General features: G+C 38.5%; 1 protein-coding gene across 2 annotated transcripts; it reads left to right on the top strand.

Moving 5' to 3' along the window:
- The first annotated feature begins 1,291 nt into the window (after positions 1 to 1,291).
- LOC100494106 (cytochrome P450 2D20) lies at positions 1,292 to 17,262 on the top strand. 2 transcript variants are annotated; one of them, XM_018095157.2, is made up of 10 exons: positions 1,292 to 1,680; positions 4,150 to 4,312; positions 5,969 to 6,121; positions 10,074 to 10,234; positions 10,326 to 10,499; positions 11,307 to 11,448; positions 12,750 to 12,937; positions 14,036 to 14,177; positions 15,462 to 15,517; positions 15,611 to 17,262. In XM_018095157.2, the coding sequence occupies exons 1-10, from the start codon at positions 1,474 to 1,476 to the stop codon at positions 15,638 to 15,640; spliced, it is 1,416 nt and encodes a 471-aa protein (XP_017950646.2). In that variant the 5' UTR covers positions 1,292 to 1,473; the 3' UTR covers positions 15,641 to 17,262. The 2 variants fall into 2 exon arrangements, with proteins under 2 accessions (XP_017950646.2, XP_002934472.3); XM_002934426.5 differs by having other exon boundaries at positions 1,295 to 1,680; positions 15,462 to 17,262.
- Positions 17,263 to 23,074: the final 5,812 nt, after the last annotated feature.

The following is a 23,074-nucleotide window of genomic DNA, read 5'->3' as shown; positions in this document are numbered from 1 at the left end:
TTATTACAGAGAAAAGGGAATCATTTAACCATTAAATAAACCCAATAGGGCTGTTCTGCCCCCAGTAAGGGGTAATTATAACTTAGTTGGGATCAAGTACAGGTACTGTTTTATTATTACAGAGAAAAGGGAATCATTTAACCATTAAATAAACCCAATAGGGCTGTTCTGCCCCCAATAAGGGGTAATTATATCTTAGTTGGGATCAAGTACAGGTACTGTTTTATTATTACAGAGAAAAGGGAATAATTTAACCATGAAATAAACCCTGAATAAAATAAAATCTGAATTATTTGATTAAAATGGAGTCTATGGGAGATGGCCTACCCATAAGTCAGAGCTTTTCTGGATAATGGATCCCATACCTGTACAAGCATTTCATATTTTATTTGGTGAATAAGCCTCTGTTTCGGTTTGGTGGGTGTATGTGCTGTAACTGAGAGTGTATAAAGCTGCTGACATCTCAGTAGTAAGATGGAGATGCAGAACCGGTCCAAGTGGTATTTCTGCCCAAGATAATACTGCCTGTCCAGTCTGCCCTCTTCAATCTTGCAACCCCGATATCCCACCTACCGACAGTGCCACCCCACCCCCCTGAGCTGTAACTCATAGGCCTGTTAGACACCATTAGACTTTATCTCATCAGATTAAGGTGCAGAATGCAGTGTTCCCTTCTGTCGGACACATTGTGTCAGATGGCAAAAGTTGCATGTAGTTTACACATCAGATTTCTCCATCAGTCCCATCATATTTTGACTCATACGATTACATCTGACTTGTCAAATGCGTTTTGTCCTAAGGGTACAATATAACTATTATTATATCCTAGAGCTTCTCTTGATTAGAGGTTTAATGTTTTGCTTCACATTATAAAAGTAGCTTTCTGGAAAGACAATTTAATGCCAAAGTGTACAAGGCCACACTGGGACTGATATGTAGGAAGGTGGAAATGACAAATATTTTTGTATGGATTAAGCGTCGGGGGAGGGGGCACTTGACCACAACAAGAATGGCATGAAGAGTTATGAGGAAATATACAGGGATCTATTTAAATGATAGTTGCATAGTTTGAGGGGTGATTTGGTCAGCCTATTATACAGAAAGGGCCTTCCTGTGCCCATACAGAGGCAGGGGGCTTTTCGAGGGGGCTTTTCTAGGTGGGAATCATGGCAAGTCCCAGTGTGTGCCCAATCAGAGTGCAAAGCATCACAGATCTGCCTATGTGCTAGTGCCCTAGGGCACAAATGGTTTATTTGTAGAAGAGAAAACAAGAAACAAAAGCCAGAGGTATAATATTACTGAGCTGCACACACAGCTGCAGTCTTGGCAGAAACATAAGAAACCCCATAATGCACTGCAGGCACAAAGTTTAACAGCCAGCCTTTATCTGAACAGCAGAAACATTCCTATTAACACCACACCCTAAACAGTACATTTCCAAGGGAATGCTGTAGGATTGTCGTTGTTACAGACATGGAGTATTTCTCAGCCCCATGCTCCTTGTTTTCCTTCTCCAGCACAGTGATTATAGGTTTGGCTTTCCTCATATTAGCTCTCTTATATGATTTCATCAAGTACAGAACAAGAGAAAGTGGTTATCCACCCGGACCTTTCCCTCTGCCATTTGTGGGGAATATATTCCTTCTGGATCCCAAGGACATACCTGCCAGTCTTTCACAGGTAAATTGGCCTGACTTCTTAGTAAATTCATTGCAAAACATTCTGATCAGATGCCATAGAAATCAAAGCACAATAAAACGTGGCCGGCAACTAACATTTTTCTTATGCCCTCCAGTTATTAGAACATGATTGTATAACATTTAATAGCTAAGCAACTTAGCTACATCCAGAGTATTTTATAGCTTCACTCTAAAAGTAATTACCATTTGCATTAGAGTTATCACTTCACCCCTTTAAACCTGAGCATGTTAAATGGAAATCTTAAAGGTATAGTTATCTTTGATTTAGCCTCAGACTGCACTGGTTTTAGAGCAGATATACAAAAGGAATGATACTAATTAATAACAAGCAGGATGATTATATTATACTGGCAAAGGCAAGAGATCCTGGGCCCTTACCTATAATCACTATGCTAAGGACATTCAGACATTTTACCCATAGAGCTAACAAAAAATGCCCTCCCCTTTAAACAAAACAGGGATTATTTGTCCATATATTGCAATATATTTAAGATGGCCAATTACGTCAAATCATCTATTACACTGTATGTTCCCTGTTTTAAAGGAGTATGGAAGCCTTTTTAATCTGCACAAGCTGCTTTTCTGTAGCTTCAGGAAGAAAATGAAAACAACTCAAAATGAAACCCTTTAATATGATTAGAGTTAGATCATCACTCCTTTAGGCAGTGAATCTTACAGGTGTATTTTTTTTTTAAGCCAAAAAATGTTCAGTTGTCCATGTAATAAAGAGCTATGGGCAGTTGTCTTAATGCCAGCAGAGAATATTCTACTGTACAGCGCTGCGTACATAAGTAGCACTTACTGCATAACTATAACACATATACATGCTGGGGGTTGGAATTGGAGTAAAAAATAATACTGATTATACTGATTAAATTAATGTTAAAAGACAGTGAAATTCATAAAATCTTTAAAAGAAAAGGTAAGTTATAATCACTGGGGGGTGCCAAATGTTAAGTGTCGTTGCTCCTGCAGAAAACTGTACCGGGTACTTCTGTGAGCACCAAGGGGCAATCTTCTTTCTTCATCTGGCCCAATGCACATAAGAAGTAGAGTGAAAAGCTAAACTTTAATTAAGAAACTGCCACCCAACCCCCGATGAATTTAACTTTAATTTTCCTTTAATCCTTTTCGTGATTACAGGAGTTTTGTACATTTTGGAATTAAATTGTATTTTTAAAATGCTACTTTAATGAAAAAACAGTCTTTGCGGTGCTAAATAGACATTCACAAAGCTGGAGTGAAGTGAAATTAGAATAAAGGTGATTAGCTTTGCCATTCAGGGAGCTAACTGCAAGTTTATGCTGTAAATAACCTGCTTATGCACTTCTTTTAGGGCTAGACTCCTCAGGAGATTTTTATGAGATTTTGTGGGTCAGATGTTATCTGATCTTGTCACGCAACAGAACGAATAGCAAAAGGTTTTGTAAGATCCTACAAAATCTGATCAGATGGTGAGTTTTGTTCCTGCATCTCTATCCGACAGTCAGTGTATTTTAATGAGAAAAAAAAGTCAGTGAGACACCATAAGAATTTATCTCGTCGGAACTGAGACATAGCGTGGAGTGTCCCCTTCCATCAGGCGTTTCATGTCAGATGGCAAAAGTTACAAGTAGTTTACACATCAGATTTTTCTATCAGTCCCATTATATTTTAACTAATGCAACTACATCTGACTTGTAGAATGCATTCTGTCAATCCAATACCATCCTTCAAAATCTCCCGCGGAGTTTAGCCCTTGGGCTAATGCCACATGGATATCCCCTCCAAAATGCCAACTCTTCTGCGCGAGCAACAATATCTGCAGCGTGTGCCTGCACCCAGGCCAACACAGTAGTTCTAGGTACAGAGCAGATGAAAGCTAATGTCAGTGTATAATGTCGGTGCTTTTCCACAGGCCAAGATCATTTGGCATTAACCATAATCCCCCCACAATTTGTCAGACACAGTTTTGACATGTTATTAATAAGTTTGTGAGCTTAGTAGCAAGGCATGCAGGATATTTTCTCTGCTGATGTTTATCAAATGAAACAAAGAGGCCCAGCTCCTTACTAAAGTAGTAGGAAGTGTTGGCATGGGCACGTTTGCCAACGATGGTACATGGAAAGGTGACTGGTTACCGGCTTTGCAATTTGGAGCTGGTCAGAACTCTAATCTTTTCAGAGTTGTGTTCAACTGTAGTTTTGGTTTTGCTATGGAGAAGAAGAGCTTAGTAACGGCAGAGCATTACCTGCATCCTTAGTCATCTTTATCTGCTGTGTAGAGGGCATTGGTTATGCATCCATGACTTGTATTTTAGTTCTCAAGAACTAATAGAATTTGTTTACAATACGAGTGGCAAGGGGTATTGCTGCCAGCCCATTACCCGTTGGACCACACATAGGCTAAATGACTACATTTCATTTGCAGCATGTCAGTGTATTGCAGAGTATGTGTTTTTATGTTCCAGCTGAGGAAGAGATATGGCAATGTATACAGCCTGCAGATGTTCTGGGAAAAGGCAGTGGTACTGAATGGGTTTGAAACAGTAAAAGAGGCATTTATCACTAAATCGGAGGACACTGCTGACAGAAGTCCAATCCCCATCTTTGAATATCTTGGCTTTCATAAAGGTAAGTACTGACACTTACACATAATGCAATAGAACAGCATTGGCGCTCACTGCAGTTTTTCAGAGAAGCATGTATGGATGCATCATGCTTATTAGAATTGTTATTTCAGTACAGACTTGTGAAATTGTATGCTATCTTCCTGACCCTTTATTCTGTCAGTTTTACACTGGTCTTGTTTTACAGTCCGTTTTACACCGGTTTTGAAACATCAACTTGTTTGAAGCTCTCCATTCTGGAATTTAAGCCGTTATCTTGTTGCTAGGGTCCCCCTAAACCTAGCAATCAGGAAGTGGTCTTGCTAAAAGTCTAAATGTAATAATTAAAACTAGTCTCTATTTACTTATTGATTGCTGAGTCAGTGATAGCATTTTTATACCTGAAGAAAGGCAGAAGTGAAAGAAACAGTCTTAAATAAAAAGACCAACTGCAATTCACCAATTTGACTGCTTAAAGTTACTTCATTTCACTTTTAACTCACTTTCCATTTCTGATGTCTCATGATTTAGGTCATTGTCAGTATTGGTTTAAAAACTGTGCAAGCGTCCAAAGAAATAAAATGGCAATTTTGGGCTAAAAAAGAAAAAATCCAGATTCATGATTTTGAGCTTAGTTATTTGCTAATGAGATATTACTTCATTGGTAATTTTTAAATGTTTTGCAAACGCTTGCAAACAGGTGAAATATATATATATATATATATTTTTATAGAAATATAAATAGACAATATTCCTGTCAGCCAGCAGGTGGCACAACTGTTAAGGTTGGCATGTAAGGGAATTCTCATACAGGAGCCAGGGACTTCCTCTTTGACTGGTAAGAAAATTAGTAAATGATGGCAGGGAGCCGGACTCTTGCCACCTCAGAGAGGTACTTGGCAAGTAATTACATAACGATGGGTTAGTTGCATGGAGCTCACTGTTGGTTGAGTAGCTTAAGCTCCAAAGAGGAGATAGAGGGCAGTAATTTTTCGGTACCACCCCAGGTAGGGTTCCAGTGGACGATGTTAAGTCTAGTCTAGTACCCTGTCTATGTACCATGTTACACTTCAATTCTGTGGATTTATTTCCCCCCTGCCGCTCACCACATGGACATTATGCTAAATGTTAATCTTCTATACAAATAGCAGGTCCTACAAAAGCCTATTGATTTCAGTCTGGGTGACTTTCCTATCTATTTTAAAAAATAAGTAAACCTTTTTTTTTCTATTAGTAAAATTACTCTAAACAGCCTCCAGAATTACCTACCTTTGTCCCAGCATTCCCTCTGACCTGGTTCCTCAGTCGGAAGGTATTCTTTATCGTTGCTTCCTTGTGCAGAGTGAAGCCCCGCCCCCTTTTCCTGTTCAGGTCTCTCATCAAAAAAAAAAGAACCCTGCTAATGCACAGACTGGCTCCTGCAGCCTCCAGGCATGCACAGAAGGCTCTCCAATCCGACAACCATGTTGAATTGAAGCGAGAAATGAACAGGAAGTGGGGGCGGGGTTTCACTCTGCACAAGGAAGCAAAGAAAAAGAATACCTTCTGACTGAGGAACTAGGTCAGAGAGAATGCTGGGACAAAGGTAGGTAATTCTGGAGGCTGTTTAGAGTAATTTTACTCTCATAGAAAAAAAATTACATACTTTTAAAGCTCTGGACATAATATTTCTCTTATTCAGGTTTTGCTTTTACAAATTATGGGCAGAGCTGGAAAGACCTAAGAAGATTTTCCATTTCAACTTTCAGAGACTTTGGTATGGGGAAAAAAACTATTGAAGAGCCTGTGAGAGAAGAAGCCGGTTATCTCTGTACTGCTATTCAGGCTAAGGAAGGTAAGATCCCTCAGAAATAAACTGTTATCACCTTAAAGGCAGGTCTGGACTGGGATTCAAAATAGACCCTGGCGTTTCAAGTACACAGAGGCCAAAACTGTCCCCCACCAGCCCAATAAATAGTGACTGTCTATGGCATCTTACAGCAGCCCCTTTGGCATTTCCTCAATCCACATATTGCCAGTCCAGGGCCATCCTTTACAAACTATGAAGATGGTTTGTTTATCCATAGAAAAAAAAAAAACATACATAATAAATATAATTTATATAATGCAGATACCTATGCTTTGTTTTCCTCATATTCCAGGAGCCTCCATACTTTATAGTTCCATGTTGATACCAGGACTTGCTCTTTTTAATGGTAGATAGACCAGAGTAGCTCTGGTTAACCCTTGATTATTTACAGTGGATATAAAAAGTCTACACACCCCTGGTAAAATGTCAGGTTCCTGTGCTGCACAAAAATGAGACAAAGATAAATAATTTTTTCTCATTTTTTTCCACCTTTAATGTGACCTATAAACTACCACTCAATTGAAAAACAAACTGAAATCTTTTAGGCGGAGGGAAGAAAACCAAAAAAACTAAAATAATGTGGTTGCATAAGTGTGCACACCCTTAAACTAATACTTTGTTGAAGCACCTTTTGATTTTATTACAGCACTCAGTCTTTTTGGGTATGAGTCTATCAGCATGGCACATTTTGACTTTGCAAGATTTGCCCACTCTTCTTTGCAGAAACGCTCCAAATCTGTCAGATTGCGAGGGCATCTCCTGTGCACAGCCCTCTTCAGATCACCCCACAGATTTTCAATTGGATTCAGGTCTGGGCTCTGGCTGGGCCATTCCAAAACTTTAATCTTCTTCCGGTGAAGCCATTCCTTTGTTGATTTGGATGTATGCTTTGGGTCGTTGTCATGCTGAAAGATGAAGTTCCTCCTTATGTTCAGCTTTCTAGCAGAAGCCTGAAGGTTTTGTGCCAATATTGACTGGTATTTGGAACTGTTCATAATTCTCTCTATCTTAACTAAGAAAAACAGCCCCAAAGCATGATGCTGCCCCCACCATGCTTCACTGTGGGTATGGTGTTCTTTTGGTGATGTGCAGTATTGTTTTTGCGCCAAACATATTTTTTGGAATTATGGCCAAAAAGTTCAACCTTGGTTTCATCAGACCATAACACCTTTTCCCACATGCTTTTGGGAGACTTCAGATGTGTTTTTGCAAAATGTAGCCTGGCTTGGATGTTTTTCTTCGTAAGAAAAGGCTTTCGTCTTGCCACTCTACCCCATAGCCCAGACATATGAAGAATACGGGAGATTGTTGTCACATGTACCACACAGCCAGTACTTGCCAGATATTCCTGCAGCTCCTTTAATGTTGCTGTAGGCCTCTTGGTAGCCTCCCTGACCAGTTTTTGTCTCATCTTTTCATCAATTTTGGAGGGATGTCCAGTTCTTGGTAATGTCACTGTTGTGCCATATTTTCTCCACTTGATGATGACTGTCTTCACTGTGTTCCATGGTATATCTAATGCCTTGGAAATTCTTTTGTACCCTACTCCTGACTGATATCTTTTAACAATGAGATCCCTCTGATGCTTTGGAAGCTCTCTGTGGACCATGGCTTTTGCTGTGGGATGTGACTTAAAAAATGTCAGGAAAGACCAACTAGAGCAGCTGAACTTTATTTGGGGTTAATCGGAGGCACTTTAAATGATGGCAGGTGTATGCTGATTCCTATTTAACATTATTTGAATGTGATTGCTTAATTCTGAACACAGCTACATCCCCAGATAGAAGAGCGTGTGCACACTTATGCAACCACATTATTTTCATTTTTTTGGTTTTCTTCCCTCCACCTAAAAGATTTCAGTTTGTTTTTCAATTGAGTGGTACAGTTTATAGGTCACATTAAAGGTGGAAAAAATTCTAAAATGATTTATCTTTGTCTCATTTTATACAGCACAGGAACCTGACATTTTACCAGGGGTGTGTAGACTTTTGATATCCACTGTATGTGACACTTTTATATCCCAGAAATTGAATATTTCTGAACGATATCACTTTATAACGCAATGCTGGAGCCCTGTGCTGATAGGTTAGACAGATGGTGTATAAATGGCACTAAGCCCCAAATGCTAACATGATAATATACACGTTTATTTTCCTAAGCAGCTTACAGATCTTCAATACATTAAATCCTGGGAAAGGGAACTCGGGAAAACTGATGCAGAATGGTGCAAACTCTGGGATAACATAAAGAGAAACTCAAAGAATACAATACTTCTTGAAGCAGCCTGTTAAGTGGCACTGGTACTTATTCCCTCACAGACTTGCATTTCAGTATACAAACTTTAACAACAGATGTTTTAGAGTGTGTTCAACACCTGGAACTACTGCCCACATATGGGGGACTTGCTATCAAGCAACATGATTTTGGATAAAAGATTACCGTTTTATCTATGCTGTCTTGAATGGTAACCTACAAAGAGATCATACAGAGAGATCCTTACACAGCACTGATGGAGCACTAATACTCGAGACAATCAATGAATCACAGTTTTAAGCTTCTAGACTGGCTTTGGCAAGCTCCTTGAAGTTTCCTTCTAGAAACTATAACTTACACAAACTTAAGAATGACTGGATTTTTGCAAATGAAAAGTTGACCGGTATGACACTATATAGATACTCACTGTATAATCACTGGAAACCCTGGATCAATTACAGGTTGAGAGGAAACCCCACACTTACTATTTACTTAACCTTCTTACGAGAGTAGGGTCGGGTTTACTGTTCTTCATTATTCTTCCTTTGTTAACGGTTTTGTTGTCTTTACTTACTCATATTTTTTTTTTCTTTATGTTCTCCAAATCTTGGAACTGATATAATTGGTATCACTGTCCGGTTAGTGAGAACTCCCTGATGTAACAGCAGCAAGTCATGTTATCATGTGTATGTTTAATAAACTGCCTATGTTTCTTGTATATTTTAGCCACTGCAAACAAATCACACAGAAAATCATACCTTTTTGAGAAACCAACTTTGCAAATTAGTTTTCTCCTTTCAATTTTCTAACCACTTTTTTTTTTTTTACCAGATTTCCAAAACAAAAAATCAGTCAACATTTCCATTTTATGGCATCTTATCTCCCATATGTTCTCCGATGTGTTTTAGAAATGTCAAGGGGGTAATAAATTAAATCATACAGTCCTGCTTACAGATGATAATTAGTATGAGCATGCACAAAAGTAAATTGCAAAAGGCCAGAATACAGATTTCCCCTTATATCTTCTTAACTGCACCCACTTTATGTATACTTTAGCCCCCAATCAATATGCTCGTACCCACTACCCACACTGCACAGGGCTGTTCAGGAATTCGGTGCTACAAGCATCCTCCTGTTCCATTGCAGAAATGACTGATACACCCTTAAATTTCTGAAATGAGGCATCCAAATATAGTTTGCCTGGGGTTTAAACTCAATTCTGCACATAATTCAACTTAATGCTGTACTATCTAGCAATAGAAATCTCCATTGTTTTTCCTCCCTGTCTTATGACCTTATGGTTTTCAAATATTTTTTTTCTTCTTTTACTCTCTTCAGCTTTAAAATAGGGGTCACTATTGGGCAGCCAAAAACCTATTGCTCTTGGGACTACAATATTATCATTACTTATCTTTCTTTTCAAGCCTTCTCCTATTTATATTCCAGTCTCTCATTTAAGTCACTGACTGGTTGCTAAGATAATTTGGACCCTAACTGCTGGACAAAATGCTTAAAAATGTAAAAACCACAAATAATATAAAATGAATACCAATTGCAAATTGTCTCAGCACAATCTACATCATACTAAAAGTTATTTAAAAGGTGAACAATTTAAATTTCTGCTTGTGTTTGCTTATACATGAGTTATTAGCACAGTATGACCTTGATGTTCTTGCCTGCTCAGGACGTCCCTTTGACCCATTCCTCTTGTTGAATCAAGCGGTTAGCAATCTTAACTGCTCAATTATCTTTGGAGAACGCTATGATTACAGCGACGCAGCAATCCAGAGACTTCTGTTTCTTTTACAAGAGAGATTTCACCTGGAGACTGGAGTCATTTCTCAGGTAATATTTACATTATTCTCTGCTTTCTTGGTTTCAGATCCAGTTCTCTTGTGCTTTTGATTAACTATTTTGGACCCGGGGACTTTTTTAGATATTAAACAATTTCCCTCGGCTCATAAAAATTGCTGGTCCACATCTGAAGTTATTTAAAGTCCAAAATGATTATCTGAACTACCTGAAGGCAAAAATCAAGGAGCATAAGGATACATGGGATCCAGCAGTCACGCGGGACTATGTTGATGCATTTTTTGAGGAGATAGAGAAGGTAAATAAAGTTTGTTTTTTTCACAAAATATATATGAATTCAAGTTTTCATTTGTACAATATATTTTAATATACACCTGTATTGTGTTTGGGTCTGACTTGTTGTTTCATTAGTATATACAGGTATTGGACCCCTTATCTGGAAACCCATTATCCAGAAAGTTCCAAATTACGGAAAGGCCATCTCCCATAGACTCCATTATAAGCAAATAATTCCAATATTTCAACATCATTTCCTTTTTCTCTGTAATAATAAAACAGTACCTTGTACTTGATCCCAACTAAAATATAATTAATCCTTATTGAAGCCAAAACAATCCTATTGGGCTTAATTACTGTTTAAATCATTTTTTTACTAGATTTAAGGTAGCGGATTTGAATTACGGAAAGACCCCTTATCCAGAAAACCCCAGGTCCTGAGCATCCTGGATAATGGGTCCCATACCTGTATTACATAAAATACAAGAAAATATAAATTTATTCTATCAGGTGTAGGATTATCAAAAATCCAGAGAGCCCCAAAATTTACCAATGTCATTTCCATTAGATTACTCTTTTATTATTATAGAAAAAAGGAAATAATTTTAACAATTTGAATCATTTGATTAAAACAGAGGCTATGGGCAATGGCCTTCCCATAAATCGGGAGCTTTCTTGATAATGGGGTTCTGGATAACTGATCCCACACCCGTACTATGAAACATCTCTAGTAAATAAACCCAACTGTCCATTTAATTTTCTTAATATTCTTATATCTTTTAAATGAAATAAAATGTTTTACCAATAATGCTGGCTCTCTGTGCCTCAGACTAAAGATAACCCCCAGAGCAGTTTTACTGAGACTTCACTTTTGTTCACAATTGCCGATCTCTTTGTTGCTGGATCAGAAACGACATCCAATACCCTAAGATGGTCCATCCTGATGATGCTCCGCAATCCTCACATACAAGGTAAGTACTGGGCCTATATCATTCCAGGAAGGCAAGTGGATCTGCTTTGATCATTTTTCCTGACTTTTTTTTCTAACCAACAGGGTCTCAGTACATGTAGTTGCAACCAGCAGTGCAATGAATAGCAAAGAACAGACAGATATTGCTTTAAATAGCAAATTACAAATAAATTATAACTCAATGTATGCTTGATGTATATCAGATGGTTGCTTACAATTATATTTCTTGTGAATTACATTTTCAAAAGTTTATGTTTCAGTTTGCATCCCCTTTAAAGGGGACCTATCACCCTAAGAAATAACTCCAAATTCTTTTCTATCATGCTCATTGAGCAAAATAAACGTCACTTAATTATATAGATAGTATAAATCTTGTTTCCTTTAGTCTTGGAATTACACAATCCCAGTAAGCAGGCAGCTGCCATTTTGTGGACACTGTTAGTAAGGCAAGCTTTGCATTACCCCAAAATCTTGTTGGATGACCAGATGCCCATACCCATGCACTGGTTACATAATTAGGTAATGAGGAGGAAGGGGAAAAGTGAGAAGTACAGTGACATCTAGGAAGTGCTGAATGGAAAGCTAAACAAATTGATTAAGGTGTGCTACACAATGGACAAACCGGCTAGTTGTAGCCCCAGGTGCAAGCTGAACCCTCAGCCAGGGTAAAATAATATCCAGGATAAAATGAAAAAACAGCAGCACTCCGGAAATGTTGTAGAAAAAAGTGACTTTACTCAAGTGCACACAGCAACGTTTTGGGCTTAAACCAGCCCTTTATCAAGCCTTGAGAACCTTGATAGGCTTGATAAAGGGCTGGTTTAAGCCCAAAACGTTGCTGTGTGCACTTGAGTAAAGTCACTTTTTTCTACAACATTTCCGGAGTGCTGCTGTTTTTTCATTTTATCCTGAATGGAAAGCTAAAGGTATTGTCTGCAATATATGATTGACAGCTGGGATTTTTAAATGCCTTTATAATGGGTATAGATGTGTTATTAAAAAAAAGGAATTGGGGTATCATGTTTAACTTGAAGAGGACTTTTATTATTTGGCTTTTTATGTTTGGGTGACAGGTCCACTTTAAACTACTGAAAGATAAGCCTGTGATTCTCCCTGTTTCAAAACTGTCAATGTTCTTATGGTATGTGCCTCATATAAAGGTCTTGTGTTCATTTCCATTACAAACTTTTGGCATTGCAGTAGATTGGCACTAAGTACTTATGATAACAGTTGTGCTAGCTCAAAGCATTCTGTTTAATTAGTATCTTGCCTAATTGATATTTTACTTGTTGTATGGTATAGATAAGGTTCACCAAGAAATTGATCAGGTTATTGGCCGGAATAGGATACCAAAGATGGAAGACCAGCGGAACATGCCTTACACTAATGCAGTTATCCATGAAACCCAGCGTTATGGAAATATTCTGCCGACTGCTCTCTTTCACATGGCATACAGGGACACTAATATACAAGGCTTTAACATCCCCAAGGTATGTTCATGTAAGAAAATAGTCTTACAATGCAAAACAAGCAGGTGTAGGGGTGATATATACAGTATAGTCTTGGAATAAAGACTCATTTGGATAAAGTGATGACACCAGTAGTAATGAGATTTGGCTTACTGGCTGAGTAGGGTAGATTGCTAAAGGGCTAAGGGCTTTGATCAGATTTTCTGGGTCAGATTTGATCTGATCTTGTTGTGCAACACCACACAACAGTGCGAGATTTTGTAGGATCCTACAGAGTCTGATCCCCATCAGATAAAGTCGAATGGTGAGTTTTGTTCCTGCTTGTATTTCAATGAGAGAGAAGAGTCTGTTAGACACCATGACATGTTATCTTGTTGAAGACACAGAAGAACACTTCAGCCATGTACAGAAAGCAGGCACTTTTTGTAGGCCCTAAGGGCGTCTACATTGGAAACCTATACAGTGCCAGTGTAATGACCTATTGTGCTAGTATTAAGTTCAAGAATAGTATAGTTAACAGAAGTACATTTGGCTGTTTTCTAGCAGAATTAAGTCTAAAACAACTGGACTTTTTTCTGAGTTATTTCTTGAAAATGTTTTACCACTCATCTGAGTGGCTTTTTCAGTTCAAATGACTGGTAGGGAATTTCCCAGCATTTAAACGCTTAAGGGTAATACAGTCACAGACATCCAATCACAATGGTTCCATTGACCTTATTCATTTATTATTAATTTGAGGGGTAAAAGGACAAAGGGGGTGCTTCCAAAACAGAACTTACTAGAACTATTTATAAAAATGTTTGCCAATTTTCATAGCAGACCAATAAAATCAGTAAGAATATTTACAAAGTTACCAAAAAATCCCATCTCCCGCTAGTTTGTAAATGTAGCCCCATAAACTGTCTTGTATGATATAGGTTATACCCAGGCTCATGCTATAGCCATTCAAAAAAGGGACCAAGACATGTAAAAGTTTTCACCATTTCTACCAGGGAAGCCCATTAAATTCTAAGAGTGTCATCCTTCAGCTCTTCATGATCCATGCATTCTATATATGTTAATAGAACAGATTGCTCAATGGAAAAGGTCGGCAGATCTGTTTCTTTAATCTTTTTATAGGGTACAACAATCATCCCAAACTTAACATCTGTGTTAAAGGATGAGACTATCTGGGAGCGCCCTTATCAGTTTTATCCAGAACACTTTTTGGATTCAGAGGGAAAGTTTGTGAAAAGAGAAGCGTTTATACCATTTTCTGCAGGTAAATACATATTTACAAGGCCAAAACCCCATCATTTTATTTAAATATACAGTATCCCACTTTGCAGAAGACAAGTCATAAATATATTTCACTGAAAAAACCCTAAAAGAACAATGGTAAATTGCCTTTTCTAACATTGTTTTTTAAATCACATTTAGAAGAGATGATGTGAATCCAACCAGTCTTAATTGGTGTGACAAGCATACTTACAGCGACGTAATCTTTTCTCTGTTCTGGAAACCACAAAGGTGTCTTAAGGCTGCAATGTCCAGCATAGACTCTTCCATGTGGTCAATTACATTATCCAGATTACCCAAAATTACTCTGCTACTGTTTGTAATGCTGAACAATGGCGTTTTTCATGGCATTGAAGTTGGTTTCTTATTTGTGCATTGAAGTTGGTTTCTTATTCAGTTAAAGGAGACCTGTCACCCTAAGAAATAACCAAATTCTTTTCTATCATGTTAGTTGAGCAAAATAAACTTCATTTACACTATATAGATAGTATTAATCTTGTTTCCTTTAGTCTTGGAACAATCACAGGAAGCAGGCAGCTGCCATTTTGTAAACACTGTTAGTAAGGCAAGCTTTGCATAACCCCAAAATCTTGTTGGAGGACCACATGCCCATACCCATGCACTGGCTACATAAAGTGAGAAGTGCAGTGACATCTAGGAAGTGCTGAATGGAAAGCTAAAGGTATTGTCTGCCCCGCCTAAGGCATAGAGGCGGGGCAGGCAATATATGATTGACAGCTGGGATTTTTAAATGTCTTTATAATGGGTTTGGATGTGTTATTTAAAAAAAGGAATTTGGGTTTCATGTTAAACTTGAAAAGGACTTTTATTATTCAGCTTTTTATGTCTGGGTGACAGGTCCACTTTAATGATTAAGAAACCAATGTTAAATGACTTTGGACCACAGATCTAAAAGAACACATTCATCGTCAGGGTTCTCCTACATAAATTACAGCTTGTTGCAGCCTGGCCCAAAGTGATTCTGGTCAGAAAAAGTGGCACCAAAGTGACATTTGTTTCGTATTTGGTCCGATGAATAAGTAACTAATGATTTAAAGGGTTAAATGACTTAAGGCCAATGATTTTAAACTATATATTTTTGAAGGCAGGAGTTCCAGTCTGGCTGAAAGTAGTTCTAGGCAGGAAAAGTGGCATCAAACTGGGAATCTATGCAATTCAGGCAGTACTCAATGCTAGGGACTTTTGGAACAATAAGTAACTATCAAATAACTATTTTATCCTTTATTTTCTGTTTATATCGTAATAGGGAAACGCATGTGCTCAGGGGAGGCATTGGCCAAGACGGAGCTGTTTCTCTTTTTTGTAAGCCTTTTCCAACGTTTCGATTTCCAAATTCCTTGTGATCAGCCTCGGCCTCGAGATGATCCCGTTTACATATTCTCCTATATTCCTCAGCCCTTCCAAGTATGTGCTTGTGTGCGCTGATCCAGAAGAGGAGAAATACATCATTTCATCCATCTTTTGCATTTGCTGGATTTAATGTGACAAGTTAGTTAGAACTGGTGATCAATGTCATGAGAAGGTTTGTAAATCAAATTTTGAACCCGAAACCTGTGTCACAAATTTAATCGGCCACATGTTAAAGTTCTTTTTTCAGGATCAATAGCAATTAGTAGTTGGATGTTGGAAGTGAATGAGAGAGCATTGGGTTGTCTGTGTCCCGGGCATTTGAAGAGTTTGTAGGTAAGAGGCAGAGTGGGATCGAGTTCTAATTTCATTTGGCCTGGTTTATTGAAATAAGTGCTTAATGGCAGCAGTGCATTTGCCTATAGCAAAATCAATTTAGAAAACAAAAGCAAATTGGCCATTAAAAAGGGAAAAGAAACCAAGCTCTATCATTGTGCACATACCCGCTAAGCAGTACCTGGACAGTGGCATCAACAGTCAAAGAGAAGCAAATGTGCCAAAAAATAGTTAAAGGAGAAGCAAATCCTGCTAACAATCCAAGCCCTCTCCACAGACCTCCTTCCCCACTCCCAACCCACATCACCGGGGACTCACCCTGGTTGTCAGGTGAAATGTTGTATCATATTTGGTCGTCATCACTGCAATTGCTGACACGTGAATGTACATTTGAAGATTCAAAGAGTTCAAGATTCAAAGATTTTTTGAGGAATATGCACTGTTAGTATGAGCACCACCCACTGGTCTGTTTAGACTGAGGTAGTCAAGGAATTTGTCAGATTGAAGAAAGAGGGCTGCTCGGGTTCTTCTGCTTAGTAAAAATGAAGTTTCTAAGTTTGTAAGAACATCAGAGCAGCCCTCTATCTTTCTCCTGACAATTTCCTCTACTACTGTACGTGACAGTTGCAAACTGACCAGCAGGTGGTGCTTTTGTAACAAAATTCATTCATAATAGCAGCACATCTCCCAATGTTGAGGAAAAAATAATGAATGTAAATTGCAAAAGAGCTTAGAATAGCACTTATTAATTTTACATTCACTTATTTAAAAAATGTACTTATCCTAAAATTGTGCCCACGATTTCTTCTGAAAATGTGTGTGAAAGTTAGGGAGGACATTTACTAAAGCTCGATTTTATTGGTTCGGTTGTTTTTGACGCCGAAACTCGATTTTTCGTGCAAACCTCCCCCCTCAATTTTTCCCAGAAGCCTGTCTAAATCTTGTAGAAGTCAATGGCAGATGTCCCTTTTTACAATTGCAAGATCGTTCTTTGCTTCATGCTTTTCAGGTGCTTTGATGCTGGTTTTTGTGTGACAACTCGAAAAAGTCACGCTTATTGTGCAACAACTTAAAACAGTCAAGGTTTTCAAAACTTTTTGGATAAATGTCTTGAAATTGTGAAAATAGGTTTATTCATGGTTTCAAAAAAATAAAAATGAGAAAATGTCAGGTTTTATTAATTCCCTCTCTTAATTCAGATTGGAGACCCTCTACCTTGCATGTACAGTAGTTATACCTAGACCAGCTTATTTCTATAGCACAAATATCACAGTAACCCGATTGTTCCTGTTCCGCAATTACAACTTTGTGTATCCAGTAGACTTTTTGGTTCAGATTCACAATAAAAAATATCAAATACCTTATTTCTGTTGATGCTTGTATGCCATCTACTGGTCTCAAACATAACTGAATTCTGTGCATCAGCTTTCCTAATAATGGATTATATATACTTACATATGTACAAAATGAATTCCTAAAACAGATGAACATTAGATTGTTTGTGTCTATGTCCAAAGAAGTAATTGTGCAGTTTTAAGTTTAGTTATTGCCAAATATCTGTAAAATCTACAGATAAGGAACACCTGGTGTCCTGAGCTTGCAATAACCACTGCACTGCTTGCAAAGTATGGCCATCATGGAACTTTGGAAATATAACTGTACATGAAGGAGCGTATTTATTAACATTGGAGACAAACATCACCGGTGATGTTGCCCATAGCAACCAATCAGCAATTTGATTTGTACGTTCACCTACAAGTTAGAAAACATAACCAAAGATCTGATTAGTTGCTATGAACAACATCATCAGTGATGTTTGTCTCAATGTAAATTAATACACCACAAACTGTTCATACATACTACAAATTTAGATAGAAATGCATTGATTGGCTCCCACACTTCCTCTGCCAAGATGCACATTGCACATTGGTGCTATTAGTAAGCATTACATTTAGGGTTGTGACTACAAATGGGTAAGGGATGGATCCCACAAAAAATTATACCTTAGTCCCACTGCATTATAAAACCATTACAAAAAATGTCTATGAAGATTTTCATTCATCCAGGTCATGGTATATCTAGTATAAATAAATTTGAAGCAACATTGATCACAACATTGAAGCCATTGATCGAGCTTTATACCACCGCCTGTACCCCAGAGAAGCTACACCATGCTTATATGGACTCCCCAAGATACATAAAGATGGAGCACCACTCAGGCCTATTGTCAGCAGCATCAATTCAGTGACTTACAGCATTGCAAAATACTTGGCCAACATCTTAGCCCCATTGGTAGGTAAAACAGTGCATCATATCCAAAATGCCAAAGAGTTTGTCACCAAGATTCAAGGAGTCAAACTAGAGGCAGAAGAAACTATGGTATCATATGATGTCACTTCACTGTTCACATGTATACCTACCACAGAGGCTACTGAGACTGTAAGAAATCGACTGCAGAAAGATGACACCCTCAGCAGCAGAATGAAACTCAGTCCCAACCAAGTATGTTTATTGTTAGATTTGTGCCTGAACACCACATACTTCAAATACAAGGACCAATTTTACAGGCAAAAACATGGCTGTGCAATGGGTTCACCAGTTTCTCCCATTGTAGCAAACTTGTATATGGAAGAAGTGGAAAGGAAGGCCCTACTCACATTCAATGGAACTACACCAAGTCACTGGTTCAGGTATGTAGATGACACGTGGGTTAAAATCAGATCCAACGAAGTGGCGGCCTTTTCAGAACACATTAACTCAGTGGACAACAACATCAAGTTCACAAGGGAGGATGTCCATGAGAACAAACTTGCTTTTTTGGACTGTTTGATATCCATTCAAGAGGGGGGTATCTTGAAAACAGAAGTATACAGGAAACCCACTCACACGGATCAATATCTGTTGTTCGATTCCCACCATCCGCTGGAACACAAACTGGGTGTCATTAGAACTCTACACCACGGGGCGGAAAGTGTAACAACTGATACAGAGTCCAAGGACAAGGAATGTAAACATCTCAGAGGAGCACTGAAAGCTTGTGGCTACCCAGACTGGGCCTTTGTCAAAACAAGAGCAACTAAGCCCAACAGGAACACCAAAAGGAATAACCGTCCTGAGGCAGAGAGAAGGCGCAATATAGTCATCCCCTATGTAGCAGGAGTGTCGGAGAAACTCAGGAGAATTTTCAACAAACACCACATCCCTGTGTTTTTCAAACCTAGCAACACACTGAGACAAAAACTTGTACACCCAAAGGATCCAACACCAAAGGAAAAACAAAGCAATGTTGTATACGCAGTCCAGTGTAGCGAGGAGTGCACAGACCTTTACATTGGTGAGACAAAGCAACTGCTCTCTAAGCGAATGGCTCAGCATAGGAGGGCGAACACTACAGGCCAGGACTCTGCTGTCTTTCTACACCTAAAAGACAAGGGACACTCCTTTGAAAATAGCAATGTCCAAATTTTGGACAAAGAAGCCCGCTGGTTTGAAAGAGGTGTAAAAGAGACCATTCATGTCAAAGTGGAGAAACCATCCCTTAACAGAGGCGGGGGACTTCGACACCATCTGTCTGCTACATACAATGCTGTTCTAACATCTGTACTCCGGCAGTTTCAGAACTCTTCACACATCCATTCATGCAACTCTAACAAGTAACACCTGTTTGAAGAGTTGCATGATACTTGGGTAATCCTTTCAAAGTAACTCCACAGCATTCACACCTCTGTGAGTTTCAGATGTCACCTTTCTGAAGAGTTACATAGTGCCATTGTGATTGGATTAGTGGAAGAGTATATATGCTGAGGACTTCCCATACCAGTCAGTTGAACTGAAGAAGCTGCTCGGATGAGTAGTGAAACGTCTTCAATGATTACTAAACAAGTCCAGTTGCTTCAAATTTATTTATACTAGACATTACAAAAAATGAATGCGCCTTTTCTTCTGTGGCACGGATTGCCTTTCCTCTCCACAATGGCAAACTGTGGTATCTCAATAATATGGCTAATAACTAAAACATAGTTGAAAAAACAGTTGATAAAGAAAATAATGATAATTTACAATGTATTTATACTTCTATAGTGGGAAAATATGTAGTAGAAAAGGAGGAATCTAAATGCTAAATAAATAGCTGACACAGTGAATGAAATCAATTATGCGTATTTATCCCATGCGCCCATTCTCAGTATTGCTTTCATGCTCTGAAAGTTCACGTGAACAGAAAGGAAGAATGGGATCCTGCTGGCAATGTAATAAAAAAAGCAAAAAAATAAACTATATGCATGTTTTACTGCACTTGTAGTTCCTCCGTGCTTCTCTTTCCCAATGCTGCCTGCAAAGCAAGATCTCAGCCACTGACTGTGACATCTGGAGATGTGGCTGAGCCGGCAGGAGCGCAGAGTAGGAGAAATACCCTTCATACAGTGCAGAGCAATGAGCTGCAAGCTCTTCTACCCACTGGGAGGTCAAGGAAACTTAGAGCTGACACCCATTTGTCAGACACCCTGTAGGAGGAAATACCTTATATGCTTAAGGCATTGCAACCCAAAAATAAAGTAAAGAAAATGTAATCAACACTTCAATCCAATATCATGTTTTCAATGGGTAACTAAGTCTAACTAAAGAAGTAGGCTACATCATTTTAACCCTTTTTTGGAACACTACTGAAAAATAGAATCACACTTCTCTGTGTTGTACCTGCGTTTGGAATTGAGTAGCCTGAACCTCTTTGCATGAAAGATACTGGGGAACTGGGATTTGCAGCACAGTGCCTCCACCTAGTGGGCACCGAGGAGTGCACCTCAGGGGAATTCCACTTGGAAAATAAGTCACATACAGATTTGCAGTAACAAAGGTGAATTTTATCTAAAACAGAACAATGCATAAAACAACATTTATTATAAACAGAATTCTTGCCCTGGGGAACCCATGTGGTCTATCAATCCCTGGCACAGTCTCTCAAGGTGCCACAGTTCCACACTCCACTCCTGAAGGACACAGCAATTGCTCAGTTCAGTCCCTGGCAGTATGTCCCTTTTCCAAGAGCTCTTTTAACCCCAGGTAGCGCTCCCTTCCCAAAAAACATCAAAATACACCTGTTCTCACACAGGGGATACACAAGAATGGTAACAGGCACACACAGGAGGCAGAACAATCTCTCCCTAGGGCTGGAGCTCAAAGCTGTCCCAAGCTGAGCACACCACAGCCTCTCTGGTTACTTTCAGTTCTTTACTAGTCTTTCTGTTTCTCTGGATATCTCTGATATCTTTACTTATATATATAAACCTGATACAAAAATATATGTATTCATATGAGGGGGTATATTTATTCATCCAATGCTATGTAAAGCTGTGCAAAAAAAACTCCATCTACTGATTAACCTGGTGGACTTTTAAGCAGGCCCAACATCACTATTAACCATTTTACCTGGGAGTGCCACTAAGGACACTTTGGCTTGGTACAGCGGCTCTACATAATAGATTTTCCATGCTGTATTGAAGACACCTGCAAATTTGTGACTTTTACTTGAAACCCTATCACTTTTACAGATAAGAACTAAGAATGACACTGGGAGCAAAACTAAATGGAAAGCAAGTCGTCCAAGCAATAAATCTTTTCTTCACTCAAACAGGGCGTTATTCCCAGTAGCCAGCTAGAGAACAATGGCAGCTAATCACTAAATATCTGGTTCAGTTCTGAACAAAACCAAGTTAATACCAAAGACTGGAGCTGTCAGATAGGAGCTGCACGCTACATAAGAGCTTTGTGTTTGCCGTCTACAAATGATCTCTGTGCCGCTGTTTGAGTCATGGGGCTGATGTGCTTGTTTACTTGTTCCCTTAGCCAAATCAGCACATTTCTGGGGTCCTGCCATAAACGTCTGTGACACAAATACGGCAATATCACAGCGTGTGATGTAATCTCATATTGAATCATTGTGTCTCTGAAGCGAGAGTAACATTTGTTAACGTTATTGCAACATTTTAGAGTTAGGCGTTAAAAAACAGATCATGTTTCCCAAAGTTTGTTGGATGGGAGGGATAGTAAAAGGATTTTGCTGTGAGGCCACTTTGAAGCCTCCATCATGGGCCTTCACTTGAGGTAGCACTGAGTGGGGCTGGGGATGCAGTTGGGAGCATGGTAGGGCATGGACATGGTGCATATGAATAGATAGTTCACATTTCTGGACATATTGACATATTGGGGCCCATTTAACAACACAGGCAAATTTGCCTGTAACCCATATCAACTAATCAGTGATTGTTTATTTACAGCCAGCTGCAGGTAGAACAACAAATGCAACAATTTCATTGGTTGTTATGGGTTACTGCTCATAAGCAAATTTGCCCAGGGTTAATAAATGAGCCCCAATGTGTCAAGAACAAGGCTTTGCCATAGCATTATACTGTATATCCTGAAAAATTTAGCATGGTAGATAAGATGCTGAAAAATCATACCCTGTGAGCATATGGCAACTATTTCCTTAAAGTATTACTGACAAACTGTATATTATGAATTTTTGTCTTTGTCCATTAGACTGTGTAAATATAGTGTTGTCACTTTCCTCTTGATTATATATTTATATATATATATATATATATATATATAGCGAACCCAGGGTGGCACTCTGCTTCAGCTCTTAGCTCGGGTGCAAGGTAAATGATTTAAATATCCAAAAAAGACCAGCAACACTGAGTTATATTCCAAAAACAATCAATTGTGTATAAAAAACGCATGGCTGTTCATGCGTTTTTTATACACAATTGATTGTTTTTGGAATATAACTCGGTGTTGCTGGTCTTTTTTGGATATATATATATTGTCTTAAAATTGATGAATAATAGTTTTAACAAGTTATGCATTTTTTAATTCATTAAGATTTCTGCCTCCAATAATTAATTATATTTTAGTTGGGATCAAGTACAAGGTACTGTTTTATTATTACAGAGAAAAGGGAATCATTTAACCATTAAATAAACCCAATAGGGCTGTTCTGCCCCCAATAAGGGGTAATTATATCTTAGTTGGGATCAAGTACAGGTACTGTTTTATTATTACATAGAAAAGGGAATCATTTAACCATTAAATAAACCCAATAGGGCTGTTCTGCCCCAATAAGGGGTAATTATATCTTAGTTGGGATCAAGTACAGGTACTGTTTTATTATTACAGAGAAAA

Source organism: Xenopus tropicalis, chromosome 6 (assembly GCF_000004195.4).
Source record: "Xenopus tropicalis strain Nigerian chromosome 6, UCB_Xtro_10.0, whole genome shotgun sequence".
NCBI lineage: Eukaryota > Metazoa > Chordata > Amphibia > Anura > Pipidae > Xenopus > Xenopus tropicalis.
Note: the sequence above shows the minus strand (reverse complement) of the source record. Positions and strands in the feature narration are given on the sequence as shown.

Coding starts and splice junctions, on each gene's coding strand:
- LOC100494106 (XM_002934426.5), top strand. CDS start 1,474: ATGGAGTATTTCTCAGCCCCATGCTCCTTGTTTTCCTTCTCCAGCACA. Junction 1,681..4,149: donor TACCTGCCAGTCTTTCACAG/GTAAATTGGCCT, acceptor TTTATGTTCCAG/CTGAGGAAGAGATATGGCAA. Junction 6,122..10,073: donor TGCTATTCAGGCTAAGGAAG/GTAAGATCCCTC, acceptor TTGCCTGCTCAG/GACGTCCCTTTGACCCATTC.